The following is a 20,609-nucleotide window of genomic DNA, read 5'->3' on the forward strand; positions in this document are numbered from 1 at the left end:
TCACCCCTCCAAACAGCACCCTAAAAATGGCTTGGCCTTTCCCCTCCCCTGAGCTCCACAGAGAACACAGCCAGCAGAGGACACACTTCCCCATCATCCAGAAATGGGTTTGATTCTCAGCCAAGGGACAGTAGGACGGGTAGAGACTGTCAGGACACACAGCTGCCTTCACAGCACTCCCATGCTTGGTGGGGGGATGGGAGGGATGGCGGGGGCTGACTCTCCATAGGCCGGGCATGACAGGGAGGCTCACTGGAGGTGGTGCACTTCAGAGGGGCAATGTCAGGGGACAGCTTTCTCTTGTTGGGCCACAAAACTCCAAGAGGACAACACGGTGATGGATTCCCAGCACTAGAGGTGAGGCGGTTGGCCACGTGTAGGTGTAGAGGGGTGTGTGTGTGTGTGCGTGTGTGTGTATGGGTATTTACAGATATTTATAGAACAATGCAGGGGCATACCACAGAGGGGGGCACAAGTTTTCACAACGGTCACACCTGGATGTGTCAGCTCACCACTACAACAGACTAAGTCACAGATGAAGGGGGCTGGCTTTGGGGCTGGGGGAGCCACTGCCAAGTCACAGAACAGCCACCCAGGCAGGCTTGGAAAGGGAGGCCTCTGAGAAGAGGAGGGATCTGTTTAGAGGTCAAAGGGGGGCCTGGGGCTCTCAGGACGGGATGGACTTGCCTGACCTGATCGGCTGGCAGTTGGAGAGAAAGCAGAGAGAAAACAGGAGAGAGAAAAGCGAGCAGAGAGCTGGTGAGGCAAGTGCAGAGCACAGGTGTGCCACAGCAGCTGTGGGAGGGCCAGGGAGGGGAGGGCGCAGGTGCAGGTGTGGCAAGGTTCCTGGAAAAGAGGGGCTGGAAGGGAAAGGGGAGGAAGATGGAGGGAGGAGCCAGAGCTTCACAGGTAGTGCCTGGGGACTGTGGCGGCCCTCCCCACCCCACACATGCTGTCCTCTTCCATTGCACCCAGGCAGTGTACCCACAGGTCAGACCAATGCTCAGCCCCCTTGGGCTTCCCTCTTCTCTGGCCACCAACCAACTTGTCTTCCAAGTTGTCTTCCAACCAACTGGTCCAGGGCCACCTCTCACCTTGGGGAGCCCAACGCAACAGCCACCAGGCCTGACAGAAGGAACATTGCTCGAACAAGGATGATGAAGCTAAATGGGATGGATGGTTGGAGTGATCACCAGAGCCCCCTCTGGGTGGTCAGAAAGCTCAGGACCCTCTGAAGGGACCCTGGGGGAGGCAGGGTGGTCAGGCAGCCGGGTGCCACTGGCTATAGACTTATAAGTCTAAGAGGGGAGCCTCAGCTTCTTGGGGCTTGCAGGTCCCAAAGGTGAGGCTGGGTCCTTCCTCCTAGGAAAAGAAGAGGGAGACCATGGCAAGGGAGGTGGGTGGGCTTGCTGGGCAGAGCTCAGCTGGGCCAGCAGGCACTGTGGTCCCCTTGGCTGAAGAGCAGGGCCGACCTCTAGGAGCAACAAGCCAAGGTGCGTGAGCCTGCTGGCTGGTGGTCGTGCTTCAGTGGGGCCCAGGGACCCTGCCTTCAGTGCCATGCTAGCAGCTATGATGGTACGTGGGAGGGAGGGAAGGGGGCTGTGTGCCCCTATGTGACCTGTGAGGTGTGTTTTGGGTTGACCATGTGTATGGGGCTCTCGAGGTTTTCTCCTAGATCACCACTGTTTTGCTGACAGATAGAGGAGGTGGGACCCTATCACCCCTGCTCTGCAGTGGATTTGGCTCTCAGCACTCCAAGGCATCCAGGCTGGGAGCTGGATGCCCCACCCTGGCAGCATGGCTCAGACAGCACAACAGGTACGGCATGCCCAGGATGACATTCCTGGGCCTCTGGCCACCTCAGAGTACAGCCCCACACACAACCCCCTCCAAGCTCTCAGCCCTTACACCATAAACCACGAGCTCCCTGACGGCTCCTGAGAGCACCCACAACTGCCAGCTTGGGCACGGAGCCTGTTCCAAGAGGCCCCAGGCTCAGCCATGGGGGCTGGGGAGCTTTGAGGCCATGGGGGCCAGCCCTGCTACCTGCGTCTGGCAAGGACGCTCTGCACCTGCAGCCAGGAGTTGTCCACGGGTCCCCGTGTGCATGCTGATGGTGGTTGTGCTGATGTCACCGATGATGCTGAGCACCTCCTTCAGCACGTGGTGCATGTGCAGCATCTCATCACGCCACTGTGCCTGCTCTGCCAACTCCTCCATCAGAGTGTTCTGGTTCCCATGCAGGTACAGGTTGGACAGCAACTCTGATCACATGAACTCCTTGGTCTGAGAGAGGGCAAAGAGGGAAGGAGGTTGGGACCTGATGCCTGTGCTGCCCTGATGCCTGTGCTGGACACTGTGCTGGACTTGGAGCCCTGAGTATGGCTTTTCACATGCTGCTTCTACACCGCTTAGACTCCAAGATATGCCTCCCCACCGCCCTTTTCTCACTCAGATATGGACACTGAGGTCCAGAGGAAAAGTCACCTGTCCAAGGTCACAGATCTGGGAGGGGACCCAGGACCTATCATGCCACCAGGACACCTGCCTACTCAGTGTTTTTAAAAAAAAGTTTTTGGAGATAGGATCTCGCTGTGTCGCTAGGCTGGAGTACAGTGGGTGAGATCACCACTCACTGCAGTCTCAAACTCTTGGGCTCAAAGTGACCCTCCAATGTCAGCCTGTCAAGTAGCTAGGACTATAGGCACGTGCCACCACCAAGCCCAGCTATTTTTAAAATATTTGTGTAGAGACCAGGTCTCACTATTTTGCCAAGGCTGGTCTCAAACTTCTGGGCTCAAGCTATCCTCCTGCCTTGGCCTCCCAAAGTGCTGGGATTACAGGCATGGGCCACTGTCCCCAGTCCCACGTTATATTTCTATGAGACAGCTCTGCTGTGGACCGTGCCTCCCTCCCTGGACCTGGTCCCATAGGGCTGGTCAGCATCTCCCCCAGGCCAACATGGCCACCTGCATCTCCAGTGCCACAGGAGCCGCCTGCCCCTATGAGGCGGTGCATGCACGTTGTTGATCATGACGTGCATGATGGTCTTGGGCGTGACACCAACCATGAGGTCCCACATGGTCTTGTAGACAATGGCCATGTAGGAGTCCACCAGGTTCTGGGTGGTTTCCATTTGCCGCTCCAGCTGTGGGTCCATGGAGCGCATGAAGCTGTCGGAGCCATTCTCCTCGGCCTTGTTGTCCTGTCATGGAGAACACAAGGGCATCAAAGTGGCCAGGCCATGCAGCCAGGCTCCAGGAATCCCTAGGATCTCAGCCCCTCCAAGGGTACCTGGAACATTGAGGCACAGAGAGAAGCAACTGGCCTGAACATGCACCCAGCTCCCCACACGCTCTAGACAGTTTCAGGTCTCTGCCTCTCAGGACCCCAGACTCCCCTGATTCAGTCTCATCTTAGTTCTGACTCTAGTGCCCAGAATTTGCCTCAAGTTACAAATCCAGAAATTGGAAAAGAACATCTCCAGGTCCCCTGCCTGGAGACCTGGCCAGAGCTTGTGCCAGGCTGCAGACGCCTGGCAAGGGGCAAGAAAAGGGCATACTCACTTTCCCCTTGTCCTGGGAGGCCCATGCACCAACACTGCCACCACCGCTGCCACCTGGGAACACGGCAAAGTAGACACACACAGAGACGAAAACGGGAAGGGTTGAGTGAAACTGGGACACTGCAGCCCAACTTTAATGTGTTGTGGAATTCTGTTAGCTAATATTTTATTGAGGAGTTTTGCATCAGTATTCATCAGTGATATTGGCCTGTAGTTTTCTTTTTTTGTTTGTATCTTTGATTTTGGTATCAGGATAATGTTAGCCTTGTAGAATGAGTTTGCAAGTATTCCCTCCTTCTCTATTTTTGGAATCATTTGGGTAAGGTTGGTATTAGTTCTTGTTTAAATGTTTGCTAGAATTCAGCAGTGAATCATCAGGTCCCAGGCTTTTCTTTGCTGGGAGACTTTTTATTACCACTTTGATCCCATTATTTGTTATCAGTTTGTTCAGGTTTTGGGTTTCATCATGGTTCAATCTTGGTAGGTTAGATGTGTCTGGAAATTTATCCATTTTTAGTACGTTTTCCTATTTATTTGCATATAATTGCTGACCACTAGTGATCCTTTGAGGTTTAGTTTTCTTTTTTTTTTTTTTTTTTTTTTTTTTTGCTATGTCTTGCTCTGTCGCCCAGGCCGGAGTGCAGTGGCGCGATCTCAGCTCACTGCAAGCTCCACCTCCCGGGTTCATGCCATTCTCCTGCCTCAGCCTCCCAAGTAGCTGGGACTACAGGCATCTGCCAGCACACCCGGCTAATTTTTTTGTATTTTTTTTGGTAGAGACGGGGTTTTACCGTGTTAGCCAGGATGGTCTTCTCTCCTGACCTCCTGATCCGCCGGCCTTAGCCTCCCAAAGTGGTGGGATTACAGGCGTGAGCCACGCCCCCTTGGGACAGGGACACACACACACACACACACACACACACACACACAGATTTAGTGGTTGTGGCGCCCAGTCGCGAGTGTGAAGAAGGGACCAGATGGGTCGGGCAGAAAGGTGCTGGGTCAAGAGAGGAGGGGGCAGCCGGGAGCGCGCACACGCAGGGTGCGCCGGGTTGAGGGGTGAGGGGTGAGGGGTAAGAGGTGAGGGGCCACGAGGACCAGGGCGGGGTAGGGGCAGCCCTTTCCCAGGCGGTAGCGGGGGCGCTGGTGCTGTTGCCCTTTTAAGCTGCGGCTTGACGGAGCCGCGCCTCCTGTCGGTGGAGTCGGTTATAAAGGGAGCAGCCCCCCAGGCCGCCACACAGCTCCCGCCAAGTCCTCGGTGTCCCTTGCCATTTTCCAGCAGCGCTCCCACGAGGGTCACCGCCGCGGGGAGAGGTGGAGCCGCGAGAGCTCGGCCGGGGGCCCCGCCGGGTGGTCGCGGCAATGACAGCGGCTCGGGACAGGCTCCTTTTCCGCGCCCCTCCCGCCTGAGATGAGGGAAAGATGTCCCTGTCAGCGTTCAAGGCCAAACTGAAGTTGCCGGCCTCTATCTTCCACGAGAACCAGGAGCCACAGCCGCGGCTCACGCTCCACCGCAACATCAAGGTGAGTCGCCGGGTGGCGGCCTCGCGGGGCAGGGCGAGGGCGGAAAGGGGGTGCCCAGAGTCCCAGGACAAAGGGGAACCTGCCCCAGGGAGGCCCCAGTTCCCCGCCCCTTTCTCCCGCAACTAGCCCGCCGGGCACTGCTCCAGGCTTGGGTGGGAGAAGGCGGAGGGCGCGTCTCTCCAACTCCTAGCGCGGGGCTGGCTTGGGGGCTGCTGGCCCCTCTCGGCCCCTGTCGCTGCGCTTCGAGGTGGGAGCCCGCGGCTGCCGGAGCCCTCTTGGGACCCATGGTCGCCGTCAGTGAGCCCACCTGCTCTGGGGACCGCGACAGGGCGGGGCAGGGCGACTCCCGAGTTGTTGGAGCCCAGGCGGGGAAGGGGAAAGACCTTTAAGATTTTCGGTTTTTTGGCGGGGCGTAGTGGCTCACGCCTGTAATCCCAGCACTTTGGGAGGCCAACCGGGTTGATCACTTGAGGTCAGGAGCTGGAGACCAGCCTGGCCAACATGCTGAAACCCGTCTCTACTAAAAAATAGAAAAATTAGCCGGTCGTGTTGGCAGGCGACTTAATCCCAGCTATTTGGGAGGCAGAGGCAGGAGAATGGTTTGAACCCAGGAGGCGGAGGTTGCAGTGAGCTGAGATGGAGCCGTTGCACTCAAACCCGGGGGAGAAGAGCGAGACTTCTCTCTCTCTCTCAAGAAAAAGTTTTCTTTCTTTTTTTCTTTTTGTTGAGACAGAGTCTCACTCACTCTGTCGCCCAGGCTGGAGTGCAGTGGCGCGATCTCGGCTTGCTGCAGCCTACCTCTCTTGACAGTCCACTGGTTAAAGCGATTCTCCTGCCTCAGCCTCCAGAGTAGCTGAGATTACAGGCGCCCGCCACCACGCCTAGCTAACTTTTGTGTTTTTAGTAGAGACGGATTTTTTTAGTAGAGACGCGGTTTCACCATGTTAGTCAGAATGGTCTTGATCTTCTGACCTCATGATCCGCCCGCCTTAGCCTCCCAAAGTGCTGGGATTACAGGCGTGAGCCACCGCGCCCGGCCTCTGTTTTGTTTTATACATGTAATGTATTCACAAGTATCTTTACAAAGTGATTTTGATACTCTTTTGTCTTCTCCCTAGAATCTCTTTGTTCTGTAATAATTTTTTTAGTTTATTTTGATCTTATTTTCCTCTTCAAAGCCTTTCCTTAAATATCTATTCTATGTTGCTTATCATTTGTAGTCTTTTTTTTTTTTTTTTTTTTGAGAGGGAGTCTTGCTCTGTCACCCAGGCTGGAGTGCAGTGGCGCAATCTGGGCTCACTGCAAGCTCCGCCTCCCAGGTTCACGGCATTCTCCTGCCTCAGCCTCGTGAGTAGCTGGGACTACAGGGGCCAGCCACCACGCCCCGACAATTTTTTGTATTTTTTTGTAGAGACGGGGTTTCACCGTGTTAGCCAGGATGGTCTCGATCTCCTGACCTCATGATCTGCCCACCTTGGCCTCCCAAAATGCTGGGATTACAGGCGTCAGCCACTGTGCCCAGCCCTGATTCTATATTATAGTGAGTTGTACAATTATTTCCTTATATGTTACAATGTAATAATAATAGAAATAAAATGCACAATAAATGCAATGTCCTTGAATCATCCCAAAATCATCTCCCACAACCTTGTCTGTGGAAAAATTGTCTTCTGCAAAACTGGTTCCTGATGCCAAAAAGTTTGGGGACTGCTGGCATAAGTGGTCTCATATAGTATTTGTCCTTTTGTGCCTGGCTTATTTCACTTAGCATAATGTCTTTAACGTTCATCCATGTTGTAGCATGTGCCAGAATTTCATTTGTTTTTAAGGCTGAATAATATTCCCTTGTATGTATTTAATACGCCTTGTTATCTTTTCATCTGTTGATGAATGCTTGGGTTGCATCCACCTGTTGGCTATTGTGAATAGTTTTGCATTGCCTGTCTTTCTCATGATCGCCATCCTATTTCACATCTAGCAGGTGTGAGATTCCATTGATTGATTGATTGATTGAGACAGGGTCTGACTGTTGCCCAGTCTGGAGTGCAGTGGCATGATCTTGGCTCACTGCAACCTCCATCTCCCAGGCTCAAGCAATTCTTCTGCCTCAGCCTCAGCCTTCCGAGTAGCTGGGATTATAGGCATGCACCACTACCAGCTGGCTAATTTTTGTATTTTTAGTAGAGACGGGGTTTCACCATGTTGGCCATGCTGGTCTCGAACTCCTGACCTCAAATGATCCACTTGTCTCCGCCTCCCAAAGTATTTGGATTACAGGTGTGAGTCACTGCGCCCAGCTAGTAGGTGTGAATTTCTATGTCTTAGTGGTTTTGATTTGCATTTACGTGATGGCTAATGTTGTTGAGTATCTTTTTATGTGTTTATTGGCCATTTGTCTATTTTCTTTGGGGAAATATTTATTCCAAAATTTAACCTATTTTTAAGTGGGTTATGTATCTCTTTATTATTTCGTTGTAAGAATTTTTTTACATATTCTAGATAGGAGTTATAACAATTTTCTCCCTTTTTCTGGATTGTCTTTTTTTCTTTCTTGATGGTGTCCTTTGAAGCACAAAGATTTTAAATTTTGATATAGTCCAATTTATCTTTCTTCATTTGTGTTTTTTTGCTCCTTGTGCTTTTGGTGTAATATCTAAAAAAACATTGCTACACCAAGGTCACAAAGGTTTCTGTCTATGTTTTTTTCTATGAGTTTTATAGTTTTGTCAATATCTCTTATATTGAGCTCTTTTATCCATTTGAGTTAATTTTTGCATGTGGCATGAAGTAGGGGGTATAGCTTCATTGTTTGCACCTAGACATCCAGTTATCTCGAACTATCTGTTGAAAAGCTTATTCTTTCCCCATTGAATTGTCTTGGAACCCTTACTGAAGATCAATTGACTGTATATGTGAAAGTTTATTTCTGGATTCTATTCTTTCATCTCTTCATCTGTCCTTATACCAGTAGCACACTCTTGATTACTGTAGCTGTTTAGTAAGCTTTGAAATCAGAAAGTATGAATCCTCCAGAAAGTTTTTTAAGGTGGGTTTGGCTGTTCTGGGTCACTTGCATTTCCATATGAATTTTAAGATCAGCTTGTCAGTTTCTGCAAAGGAGCCAGCTGGGATTTTAATCAGAGTTGCATTGACTATGTAGATGAACTTAGGAAGTACTGCCATTTTAACAATATTAAGTTTTCCTCCATGAACACAGGATGTATTTGTACTTATTTAGGTCTTACTTTAATTTCTTTCAATCATAGTTGTGTTGAATGCAGACCTACTTTGAATTAATTCTAAGTTATTTTTATGCTACTTATTGCTTGACAAATATAATTGCTTTTAGTTTTTAACTAGTTTTGATGTAATGTGAAGTGTATTTGGACCATGTGAAGCTTATTTCTGCTTTGAACTTTAGTATAAATAGGTTATAATAAAATCTCACTGTGCTAATTTTTTGGTTATGTGAAATAGAAAATCAATGTAAATTTAAAAATTTATTCTGGGCCGGGCACGGTGGCTCACACCTGTAATCCAAGCACTGAGGGAGACTGAGGAGGGCAAATCACAAGGTCAGGAGATGGAGACCATCCTGGCTAACACAGTGAAACCCCATCTCTACTAAAGATACAAAAAATTAGCTGGGTGTGGTGGTGGGCGCCTGTAGTCCCAGCTACACAAGAGGCTGAGGCAGGAGAATGGTGTGAACCTGGGAGGTGGAGGTTGCGGTGAGGCGAGATCGCGCCACTGCACTCCAGCCTGGGCGACAGAGTTAGACTCCATCTCAAAAAAAAAAAAAAAAATTCATTCTGAAATGCCATAGATGTTGAAGCTCTTCTGGCAGATGGTTATAAAGAGGAATATATAATCTTTCTATTGAGAAAATATAATCAATAATGTGAATACCTAAGGTAGTTTATTTTACATATATATCTCAGTATTTATTTATTTTTGAGACAGAGCGTCACTCCTGTCACCCAGGGTGGAGTGGAGTGGCAGGATCATGGCTCATTGCAGCCTGAACTTCTTGGGCTTAGGTGAGTCTCTCATCTCAGCCTCCTGAGTAGCTGCGACTACAGGTGTGCGCCACCATGCATGGCTAATTTTTTGTATTTTTCGTAGAGGTTTCCCCATGTTGCCCAGGCTAGTCTCAGACTCCTGGACTCATGTGATCTGCCCGCCTTGGCCTCCCAAAGAGCTGGGATTACAGGTGTGAGCCACTGTGTTGGCCTTATGTTTTATAATTTTTAAATGATACTTTTTATTCTATTACAAAACATATATAATTGTAAAAAACTTGTAAAATATAAAAGAGGAAAAAGACAATAGAAAAATTGTTTACGATGAAATTCCCAGTTAAACAGCGATTACATTTTTTTTTTTAAAAGCCTGTTGCTCAGGCTGGAGTGCAGTGGCATGATCATAGTTCACTGTAACCTCATACATCTCATACATTTTGATATCATTACTTCTGTTTTTATACATAATGTGTTCACTTTGAAAGAAGAGATTATAATTTTATAATGATTATTTTCGTTTAATGATCATGATCTCATTGCAATTATTGATCGTTTAGTTTATTCCTGAACATTTTGTTATATATATTTTTGCTGTTGTGAGTGGGCTATTTCTTATAACTTGGCATTTGTGCCTACATTCAATTTACCTATAGGAAATTAATTTTTGCATATAATTTTTTTAATTGGTGCAGTGGCACAATCTCAACTCACTGCAACCTCCGCTTCCTGGGTTCAAGTGATTCTCCTGTCTCAGCCTCCTGAATAGCTGGGATTACAGGTGCATGCCACCACCCCCAGCTAATTTTTGTATTTTTAGTAGAGATAGTGTTTCACCATGTTGGTCAGGCTGGTCTTGAACTCCTGACATTGTGATCTGCCCACCTCAGCCTCCCAAAGTGCTGGGATTACAAGCTTGAGCCACCGTGCCCAGCCTGTTTGTATGTTTTCTTATATCTTTCATCTGAGTTGCAAGGGGCACATTGGGTTTCCAGGAATTTTCTTAGCTAACTCTGTTCCTTTATCTTTTAAGGTTCTTAAGCATAAATCCTCTTTTTTTTTTTTTTCTGATGGGAAATACTGGGGCATAGCCCTAGGAATACAAATTATGTTTAAATAGAGCACAAAGTACCATCTCAAAGGAATAACTGATGGTGAATGGTGATTCATTTTATTATGTATCAACTCTTACGAGGCTTAATAAATAATTGAGGTTTAACACTTAGGTAACCGTTCTGTATTTAAGTCTGAAAATTTTTTTATGTTACAGTTTCAACTTCACATTGAATATTCTGTAAAGCAGAAATAAATTGATTAGCATTCTATGAATGAAAAATAAAGCCATGGGTCGGGTGCAGTGGCTCACACCTATAATCCCAGCACTTTGGGAGGCCGAGGCAGTCGGATCACCTAAGGCCAGGAGTTTGAGACCAGCCTGGCCAACGTGGTGAAACCTTGTCCCAGCTACTCAAGAGGCAGAGCCAGGAGAATGACTTGAACCCAGGAGACGGTGGTTCTGGTGAGCCAAGATCGTGCCACTGCACTCTAGCCTGGTGACAGAGCAAGACTCTGTCTCCAAAAAAAAAAAAAATTAGCTGGGCATGGTGGCGTGCACCCATAATTCCACTACTTAGGAGGCTGAGGCAGGAGAATCACTTGAACCCGGGAGACAGAGGTTGCAGTGAGCCAGGGTTGCACCACTGCCTTCCAGCCTATGTGACAGAGTGAGACTCCATCCCTAAAAAAACAAAACAAAACAAAACAAAAAAAACCCATGCTGATAATCGAAAAACCAGTTTGCCTCATCACAGTTTAGAACATTGAATTGTAAAGATCTTTTTTCTAGTCCTGGCCAGGCTTAATGGTAACATGAGCAATTCAGTTACTTTCTCAGAGTTCTATATTTCTATCTGTAAAATGGAAATGATGGTATGTACAGTTTAGGATTTTTGTGAAAATTAAGTGAGACTGCAACTGTCTTGAATAGCAGTTGAAGTACATTGATATAGGTGACATTTTACAGTGGTGTCTTCCTCAGCATCTTGTTAGTTCAGTGTTTTAAAGCTCTATATTAGTCACAGAAACAAAGTCTAATTTTTGTTCTTTTGTTCTCATTTCAGATTACAAGTGGACACCTGAGTCAGCAGGACCTGGAATCCCAGATGAGAGAGAGCTTATCTACATGGACTCAGATCTTGTTGTCACCCCCATTAATGACAATCCAAGGGTACAGAAAGCACTCTAACAACTGAGTTGTAGACTTTACTGAGATCTGAAATCTGCATGAGATTTTCATTCAGAATATTATTTACTGTCTAATCTTTCCTTTTCTCTTGTCTGCTTCTGTTTCATTTGTGCTGCATGTCTGCATTTCCAGGTCCCGCTCTGTCTGCAACGCTTTCCTCTGCCTTCACTTCCACTTCACTGGAGTTCTAAGTTTTCTCCCCTCTGTTTTGAATGAGTCAGCTCTGCCTCTCACTACTGCTTTCTTCCACATGCCACGGAGGGGTTGCCAGCCTCTTGACCTCAGACCTTAGCTCTCAGTCCCATCGTTTCTCCATCTGCACTAATGTGAATCACTCTAAGTATTCTAGTCTCTGACGTATTTTGAAGGCAGAAGCAGTCAGAGGGCACTGCTCACCAGGCTGGGCTGGGCAGGCAGATCACACGGAAGCCCTGCCCTCTCACAGGTTGTTAAGACTGCATGGGAGATGGTGAGGAGACACTATGGGAGCTGGAGGAGTCACGGTTCACAATGTACTTCTAAACCACTGTGAGTTTTTTTGCTTCTTGCCTTTTGGAATATAATACTTTATTGCTAGGGGAAAATGAGTATTTACTTTAAAAAACAGATGCATTTCTAAGTCCCTGTGTTTTGTCTTGACTTCCAACTCCACAACATACATTCCACTACTTACTCTCTATTTTAATTTTCCTGCTTCTGTTACTTTTTTTTTTTGAGATAGAGTCTCCCTCTGTCACCCAGGCTGGAATGCAGTGGTGTGATTTTGGCTCACTGCAAGCTCCGCCTCCTGGGTTCACACCATTCTCCTGCCTCAGCCTCCAAAGTAGCTGGGACTACAGGCGCCCACCACCACACCCAGCTAATTTTTTGTATTTTTAGTAGAGACAGGGTTTCACCATGTTAGCCAGGATGGTCTTGATCTCCTGACCTCGTGATCTGCCCGCCTCCACCTCCCAAAGTGCTGGGATCACAGGTGTAAGCCACCACGCCCAGCCTTCTTTTTCTTTTTTAAATCTCTTTTTCTGTATTAATTCATGACTGTCTTTTCGTATCTCATTGGGAACAATACTGTGGTTTATACCAAAGGGTTCTTGGATTCATGTTTATTTTCTAGACAGACAGCATTTTATATAGATTATTTAGCTATTTTTCATAATGGAGCTAATCCTTTTTGTGAGTTCATATGTGTGGCAGAGTAACTTTATTATGCTAAGTTTGATGTGCATTGGTGCATTTTCAAAGTGGGTTTTCTAGAACAATTTGTGATATCTTTCCCAGGGGTGTCCAGTCTTTTGGCTTTCCTGGGCGGCACTGGAAGAAGAATTGTCTTGGGTCACACATAAAATACACTAACGATAGCTGATAAACTAAAACACAAACAAACAAAATTGCAAAAAACATCTTACAATGTTTTAAGAAAGTTTAGGAATTTGTGTTGGGCCACATTCAAAGCCGCCTTGGGCCGCATGAAGCCCATGGGCTGTGGGTTGCACAAGCTTGCCTTAGACGATATTCTTTGTTTCTTTTTTTCCTCTTATAACCATATTTGATAGTTTATGGGAAGCCTTAGTCAGTGGACATTTTTGTGTTTAACTTTTAATTTTAAACTACTTTTAGTCTTAGAGAGAAGGTTAAAAAATAGTTGAGAGTTCCTGTATACGTTTTGCCCAGCTGCTCTTAATGTTCACATCTTATAGGTCTATAGTATAGTTAACAACACCTGGGAATTAGCATTGGTATAGTGCTAGTCAGGCAGGATAATCCTTACCTGTTCCTCCTTTTGGAGGGCAGTAGAATGTGGTAGTTGGAGTTGCATCATACTTGATTCATATCTCTGTATAATGATGTCATGCAATACCCTGATTGCTCCTTTTGAATTCTTTCTGAAAAAGGAAAAATAAAACATGAGTATAGTGCTGTTAACTAAACTACCAAATTTATTTGAATTCTACCAGTTGCCTCTAATGTCCTTTTTTTTTTGTTGTTCAGGATCCCACATTACAGTTAGTTGTTATGCCTCCCTAGTCTCGTATAGTCTGCCGTAGTCTTTCATGGTTTTGTCAGAATTTCTCAGACTTTTCTTGCCTTTCATGACCTTGACAGTTTGTCTTTTTTTTTTTTTTTTTTTTGAGATGAAGTCTCACTCTGTCACCCAGGCTGGAGTGTCGTGGTGTGATCTCAGCTCCCTGCAACCTCTGCCGACCGGGTTCAAGCTATTCTCCTGCCTCAGCCTCCTGAGTAGCTAGGATTACAGGTGCCTGCCACTGCGCATGGCTAAGTTTTGTAGTTTTAGTAGAGATGGGATTTTACCATGTTGGCCATGCTGGTCTTGAACTCCTGACCTCATGATTCACCTGCCTAGGCCTCCCAAAGTTCTGGGATTACAGATGTGAGCCACCGCACCTGGCCTTTGTATGTTTTTGTAATACAGGTTATAAAACGTATGACTCAAGTCCTTGACACTTTGAAGAGTAACTGGTTCAGTGTTTTGAAGAATGTCCCTTAATTTAGGCTTATCTAAGGGTTTCTCATGATTAGAATGAGATTATTAATTTGGATTATGAGATTAGAATGAGAATATGCATTTTAGTAAGAATACTACCGTAAATACGGTAATGCTGGTTACTTAATTGGTAAAGGTTTTAAAAATACTACATATAGAAATTTTGCAGGAGTTAGGTATAGAAATGATGGTTGAATTTTTAACTAAAAGTCTCAAGATGCAGTATCTGGCCATCCTAAGCTCATGGATCCAACTACATGGTTTCTTCACATTTCTCAAATAAATTGTGCACTTTCCAGTTCATGCTATTATGGCTTCCTTGAATGGTGTCTTCTCTGATATAACCATAAAGTTCTAACCATTCTTCAAGACCTCAACCCACCCCCTACCTCTTCTGTAAACCCGGTCTCAACTATATCAAGTAAAGTGCTTGCTGTATTCTCTAAACTACTATTTACAAAAAAATTCTTTCTGTCCAGGGTTTTGTCTGTAGTTATGTCCTACCTCTTTTCAATTGTGAAATATTTTGTTGTTTATCAAATGTTTGTCTCATCTTCCCAACCAGAATGTCAGCTCTCTGAAAATAGGATTGTGTGTTTTATATTTTTGTATCCCCCTTAACCCTTGACATAGAGCCTTACCTTGGCAGGTACCCAATAGATATTTGTTGAATGACTGAATTTCTAATTAGAGGTAAATTATCTAAAGAGTAAGCCAAGATAGGGGTGAATTTTTTCTTTGAGGCTGTATTTTATTACAGATATCAATTGAAATTATTTTAGAAAATAAATTATTATCTATATATGTATGTTTTAATCTGAAAAGGCATCGTTCTTATTCTTTTTGGTAACAAATTTTACACATTCTTTTTTTGTCCTCATTGATTTATTATTTGATATAAGGGACATATAAGGAGACAGATATCCATCTTAAAAATTGTCTCAAAAGTTTTTTTTTTTTAACCACAGGTAATGAAAAAACCGCCATCAGTTAAATTTGATCCAAAAATATTGCATCTACCAGCATTTTCAGGTAAGATCATAAAGGAGTTATCGAACATGTAGACTCTTTGTATACAGATACAAATGTGAAATTTATTCAGAAATGGAATATTTGTATGTGAATAACTAAATTTTTTTTGTCTTGACAGTTGGTTATATTCTTGGAGCAGTGTTAATGTGAATTGTAAATAATCTGTAATTCATTTGTGCCAGCTGTGGACATTTCTCAGCTGAGTCTGGGCTGTCCTGTCCTCTTGTGTGTGGGGAGGTTCCTATAGATCTGGGCAAGTTTTCCTGTAGAGTGGGTTGGGGGAGGGTCTCCTCCCTTCCCTTCATAGAGCTGGTTGAATTTCCACCATTTATGGCAGGTGTAGGTGCACAGGGTTGGGGACAACAAGGAAGGATTGGGATTCTATTGGTGGGACCAGAACATTTGAGAATGGGACTAGGTGTTTCATGACTGTGGAGATGGTGTGGTAGTGGAGATACTTAAGGGATAATTATTACATTTCTGTTGAGCTAATGAAAATCTTATTTAGGGTGAAAGTCAGAAATTTTTACATACCTTAAACTTTTTTTTTGTTTGTTTGTTTAACAAATTATATTTTAAGCTGTTGAACTCAATTTGGGGAAAATTATTCATTGTGGCTAGAGTAGAATCTATGATTTGAAGTAAATTTAAAATATATTTAGGTTTCAATAAACCAGCTAAGGGTTTATATCAGTCAACTTAATTACCGATAAAAACAACCAGAAAAACCTGTGGAGAAGGACGTTTAAAGACCAAAGTGAAGCCAAATATTAATAATAGTGCTTTCATTGCCAAGTAGGTCTATTTATGCAAACCTAGAGAATTATTACCGGGAAATACTATTTCCTTTTTCTTCTTTGAGTTATTTGGGAAATTATATTTATAATATGTTTTGTCTAAAGATTGAGATCAGCCAAAAATATGTTAATTTTAGGGGGTATCACATTTCCTAGATTTTGCCCTTTTTTTGTATATGGATTTGGAGGTAGGCATTTCAGGTGATTTTAGCTATCATGTTTTCCTCATCATTTTTTACAGTAATTTTATTGGAACTTTTTAATAACTGTGGGATTTGTGCTTTTTGCAATATTTGCGGGTTGATTTATTTATACAAAGGCTCTTTTGTCTTTTACTCCAGTTGTATTCAACTTTACATTTTGTTATAGTCTAGGTTGTGGGACAATTCTGCTTTAGACATCTGCTTGGTTTGAAAGCATAGTTTTCCATTGAAGTGGTTAAAAAGTTTCCATGGATAGATAAAGAGATGGGAAATATAGAAGGACAAATAGAAGTAGTGTCATCTTTGGAGTATTTTTGGTTTTGACAGTGTCGTGTTTTCTTTGTCCTCATCTTAGCTGTCATAATTCTGTGTTTATTTCTCATGTAGTGTTTCCAGTAGTTGTCTTTCTCATCATTCATACTTCTGTTATTTTCTTTCCTTGGCGGTGGATAAGTTATAATTTCTGAAAGACCAAGATTGGAATGACTTTTTTGCAACAAGTGTGCTCACAGATCGACTCCATTGCGAAGAGCTCGAGGACCTCCTGAGCCAAGCTTAATCTCCTTTGCTGTTTGTGCGTGGTGGCTGGTCACCAGGAGGTGGCCACCAGGCTTCTCCATTCCCCACTGGTAGGCCTCTGTGATGTGACTTATGCATTTAAATTTATGTTTTTTAGAGGCTCAAACAAGTGCTAAAATAGCAATTTGATTTAACTACCATGAAAAAACTGATTTATCATGATTTTAGGTTTATGGAAATTATCCTCTGCTTAATCCTTAGGTCTTACAGTAGATGAGAGTAGATGGTGATTTTGAACTTTCTGTTGTTGTTGTTGTTGTTGCTTGTAATACTCAGATTTCCATTTTATGTTAACTTGTAAGATTTTAAAAAAATATATAGGCTGAGGCAGGAAAATGGCGTGAACCCCGGTGGGGGGCTGAGCCTGCAGTGAGCCAAGATTGTGCCACTGCACTCCAGCCTGGGCGACAGCGAGACTCCGTCTTAAAAAAAAAAAAAAAATATATATATATATATATATGAAATTGGGCCAGGTGCAGTGGCTCATGCCTGTAATCCCAGCACTTTGGGAGGCTGAGGTGGGTGGATCACCTGAGGTCAGCAGTTTGAAACCAGCCTGGCCAACATGGTGAAACCCCGTCTCTACGAAAAATACAAAATTAGCCTGGCATGGTGGTGCACTCCTCTAATCCCAGCTACTGGGGAGGCTGAGGCAGGAGAAACACTTGAACCTGGGAGCCAGAGGTTGCAGTGAGCTGAGATCGCGCCATTGCACTCCAGCCTGGGCAAAAAGAGCAAAGCTCCATCTCAAAAAAAAAAAAAAAAACACGTGATATCATAAGACCTTTTCCCTTCTCATCAGTGACTGGAATGAACTGCCCATGTGGAATGGGTTGTGGGTGTTGGTTCCTTTACTGGGTCATCTGGTAACCTGCAAGGTTTCTGCTGTGACCTTGAAGGAAGACATCAATCCTCTAAGAAATTTTTTTCCTATCCTCTGGGAATATTACTTTTTGGACTATCTTGGTCCATTGGTAAGCTCATGGGAATTTGTCAGAGTTTTTTTTTGTTTTTTGTTTCTTTTGGCTCATGTTTAGCATCGGTTGGCAGAGTGTTTGGAGTCATCCTCAGAAAGGAATTATGGTGGTTCAGAGGTGTTTTCTGTAGTGGGCCCTCATTTGGGAATTGGCTTGAAAGAATTTAAGTTCATTTGCTTCCAGGATATTATTAAGTTTACTTTTTTCTATAGTTGGTGTGTGTCTATCAGGTAAGGGCAGTCATTTAGAGAATATAAAGTGTTAGGAGAAACTAAAAGTACTGTTCTTCGTTTTTATTTTAATCTTATTCATATACAAGTGCCTTTGTAATTTCGTAAATATCACTTTTGGTGTACAGTATAAATTTCCTTTTTATGAAGATCTGAGCTGTTAACTTTGTTGTCACTTTCTGTGTTTCGTGACTTAAATATTTTAATTTTTTCTTTTTTTACACTTACATTTTTTATTCTAGTTCCAATTGCTAATCCAGCATTCGCAGATAGCTCTAAACTGCGATATGTAAGTAACATTTATATTTTAAAATTTTTTTTCATGACTTTATTAAGTAGTTACAGCATACATACTTATCAAAAGCAGAGTCCCAAATAATTATCATAAATTTTTCTGACATAATGATGACTCTACTCATAGGCAATTTTTATGGGCATTCCAATTATAAATTCTAGAATATTTAAAAATAGCCCTTCTCCTAATATACAATGCTGGGATTATCTAAGCTACTCCTGGAAACTTTATTAAGTGTTCTTGTTTTTTTATTTTCATAGAGACAAGGTCTCTCACTATGTTGCCCAAGTTGGTTTTGAACTCCTGGGCTCAAGTGATTCTCCCATCTCTGACTCCCAAAGTGTTAGGATTACAGGTGTGAGCCACTGCGCCAGGCTGTTAACTGTTTTGAGTATTGGTTATAAAATACTTCAACCCTGATCCCTGTGTATTAATTTAGTTATACTTCCTCAAAATTTCCCTTGGCCATGCTTATCTGTCCCTCATGTAGCATGTAGCTTCCCTATGATGTTATTTATAATCTAATGAGATTATGATTTATAAACTCCCAATGGAAGGAAGTGTCCTTGCTTTTTATAGAAGTGACATACCAGGTAGAAAGCACCATAGATCAAGTGTTAGAAGGCTCTGGGTTCCGGTTGCCTATAAGACTCGGACAAATGATTATCTTTTTCTCATTCTCTGTTTCCTGGGGAGGGTGGGTGGAACAAGGAAATGGCATAGGTTTAGGATTCAGACAGACCTGGGTGTGGATCAAAGATCTGCTTTCTGGGCCAATTACTTTAATTGCTGAGCCGCAGTTTCCTCATCTATAAAATTGGGATGGGGATGAGATAACCACTTCATAGATTTTTGGTAATTATTCCACTTTGAATGAGGTAAATATATGAGATACTTTATATAGTGCCTGATTCTTAGTGGGTATTTCATTTACAGTGGGGTTGGGGTTGTAGAAGTTGCAGTTATTATCATGAAGCTTGCTTATCTCATGATTGTTAGGACAAGCACATGAAAAATCGGAGGTGAAAGGATTTTGTGAATTGTGGCAGTAGTATAATAATTATTCTTCTATGCTGGTAAAATATGGGTGAAACAATAGGAGTTTAGAAAATGCTTAATAATAAGGGTAATTCTTATTATACATCTTGTAATGTTACTGTCCCAAAGTAAAATCTGGTAATAGAAAGTAGGATTTAATACTTTGAGCATTTAATACTTTGAGAAGGCTGATGGTATGCTCATTAAAAATGAATCAATGAAATATTTATTTAAACACTTTTATTTAAAACGTGTTATATCTTTGAATGGGGTGCCCCCTGCTAACATTTTCAAACAGATATCCCAAATCATTTCCAAGTACAGTTATCCCTCTGTATCAGCCCGGAGACTGGTTCTAGTATCCCCTTGGATACCAAAATTCACACATACTATTTTTCCTCTGCTTTTAATGAAGTTTGATTGTAAAACTGTTTTAATTTGAATAAAATGATACTGAGGTAGACAATTTCTCTGGTAGGAATCTTCTTTTATTCTCCTTCATTCAAAGCCACTTCTAGTGAGGTTTTCTCTGATCTCAGGTTATATTACCTTCATAGCATATGATAAAGGGTCCTTAACTTAGTCTGGGAGATAATTATTATTGAAGTAGGTATATTTATTTCTTAGTTTTGTTTTTCCTATAAAAATTAGAATCACATGATATAATTTTATGTTTGTTTTCCCCCATAACACATATATTATGTATTTTTAATGTTATTAACATTTAAAAATAAAATACATAATAATTAAGGTAAACTTTTTATATGTTGTGAATATCTGATCATTTTGCTTACTAATTTTGGATAGTATTATAATGTTGGAAACAACATTGCGATGAACATTTTTGAGATTAAATCTTTGTGCCCGCTTTTTCTTTTTCCCTTTAGGGAAGATTCATAGAATTAGAACAAATTAGAACAAATGGGTAGAAGGCAGTAAATATCATTGTGACTTCTGAAAAATTGCTGAAGTGCTCAAATAAATTGTGTCAATATATAATCCCAGTCAATGTGTTTAAAATGCCTTTTGTTAGAACTTCCAACATTGAGTATTTATCAAATTGTATATCCTTCTATCCTTGCCAATCAACTTTGTGAGGTATAATTCATATATAGTAATAGTGTAATACTGTAATTTTTAAAATGTGTTAATTGTAAATTATGCATAATTTAAAATGTTCCATTTTAGCCATTTTTATGTGTACAGTGGCATTTAGTTCATTCCCATTGTTGTATAACCATCACCACTATTCATTTCCAGAACTTTTTCACCATCTTAAACAGAAGCTCTTTACCCATTAAACGGTAACTTTCCCTTTCCCTTCCCCAGTCCTGGTGACCTGTACTCTACTTATTCTATCTTGGTGAATTTGCTTATGGTGAGTACCTCATATTGCTACCAAAACATCAAGGAGTTTGGTCTAGGTCCTGTTGCTCACAGCACAGAAAGCCAATCACGGAGACGATGAGTGTTGCTAGGGAAGAAGGCTTCAACTGGGTGCTGCAGCTAAGGAGATGGGAGATCAATCTCAAATTTGTCACCTCAACTGACTAAAACCAGAGGTTTATTTAGCAGGGAAGAAATGTAACCATGTATGGGAAA

At 43.3% G+C, this 20,609-nt stretch overlaps 1 protein-coding gene and 1 non-coding gene across 2 annotated transcripts in view; one reads left to right on the forward strand and one right to left on the reverse strand.

The window, feature by feature from the left end:
* Positions 1 to 2,017: 2,017 nt before the first annotated feature.
* The window catches only part of LOC129050366 (putative GED domain-containing protein DNM1P46), an 87,275-nt gene continuing 68,683 nt past the window's right edge, over positions 2,018 to 20,609 (reverse strand). The window contains exons 2-3 of the mRNA XM_054532411.1: positions 3,001 to 3,205; positions 2,018 to 2,286 (exon numbers count right to left, since the gene is read on the reverse strand). Coding sequence (XP_054388386.1) covers positions 2,186 to 2,286; positions 3,001 to 3,205 — 306 coding nt within the window. The 3' untranslated portion in view covers positions 2,018 to 2,185. The remainder of the gene's footprint in view (positions 2,287 to 3,000; positions 3,206 to 20,609) is intronic.
* Positions 13,099 to 13,230, forward strand: LOC129050616 (U8 small nucleolar RNA). The gene has a single exon (XR_008514295.1). It is a non-coding gene; the product is annotated as a U8 small nucleolar RNA (small nucleolar RNA).

Source organism: Pongo abelii, chromosome 16 (genome assembly GCF_028885655.2).
Source record: "Pongo abelii isolate AG06213 chromosome 16, NHGRI_mPonAbe1-v2.0_pri, whole genome shotgun sequence".
Lineage (NCBI taxonomy): Eukaryota > Metazoa > Chordata > Mammalia > Primates > Hominidae > Pongo > Pongo abelii.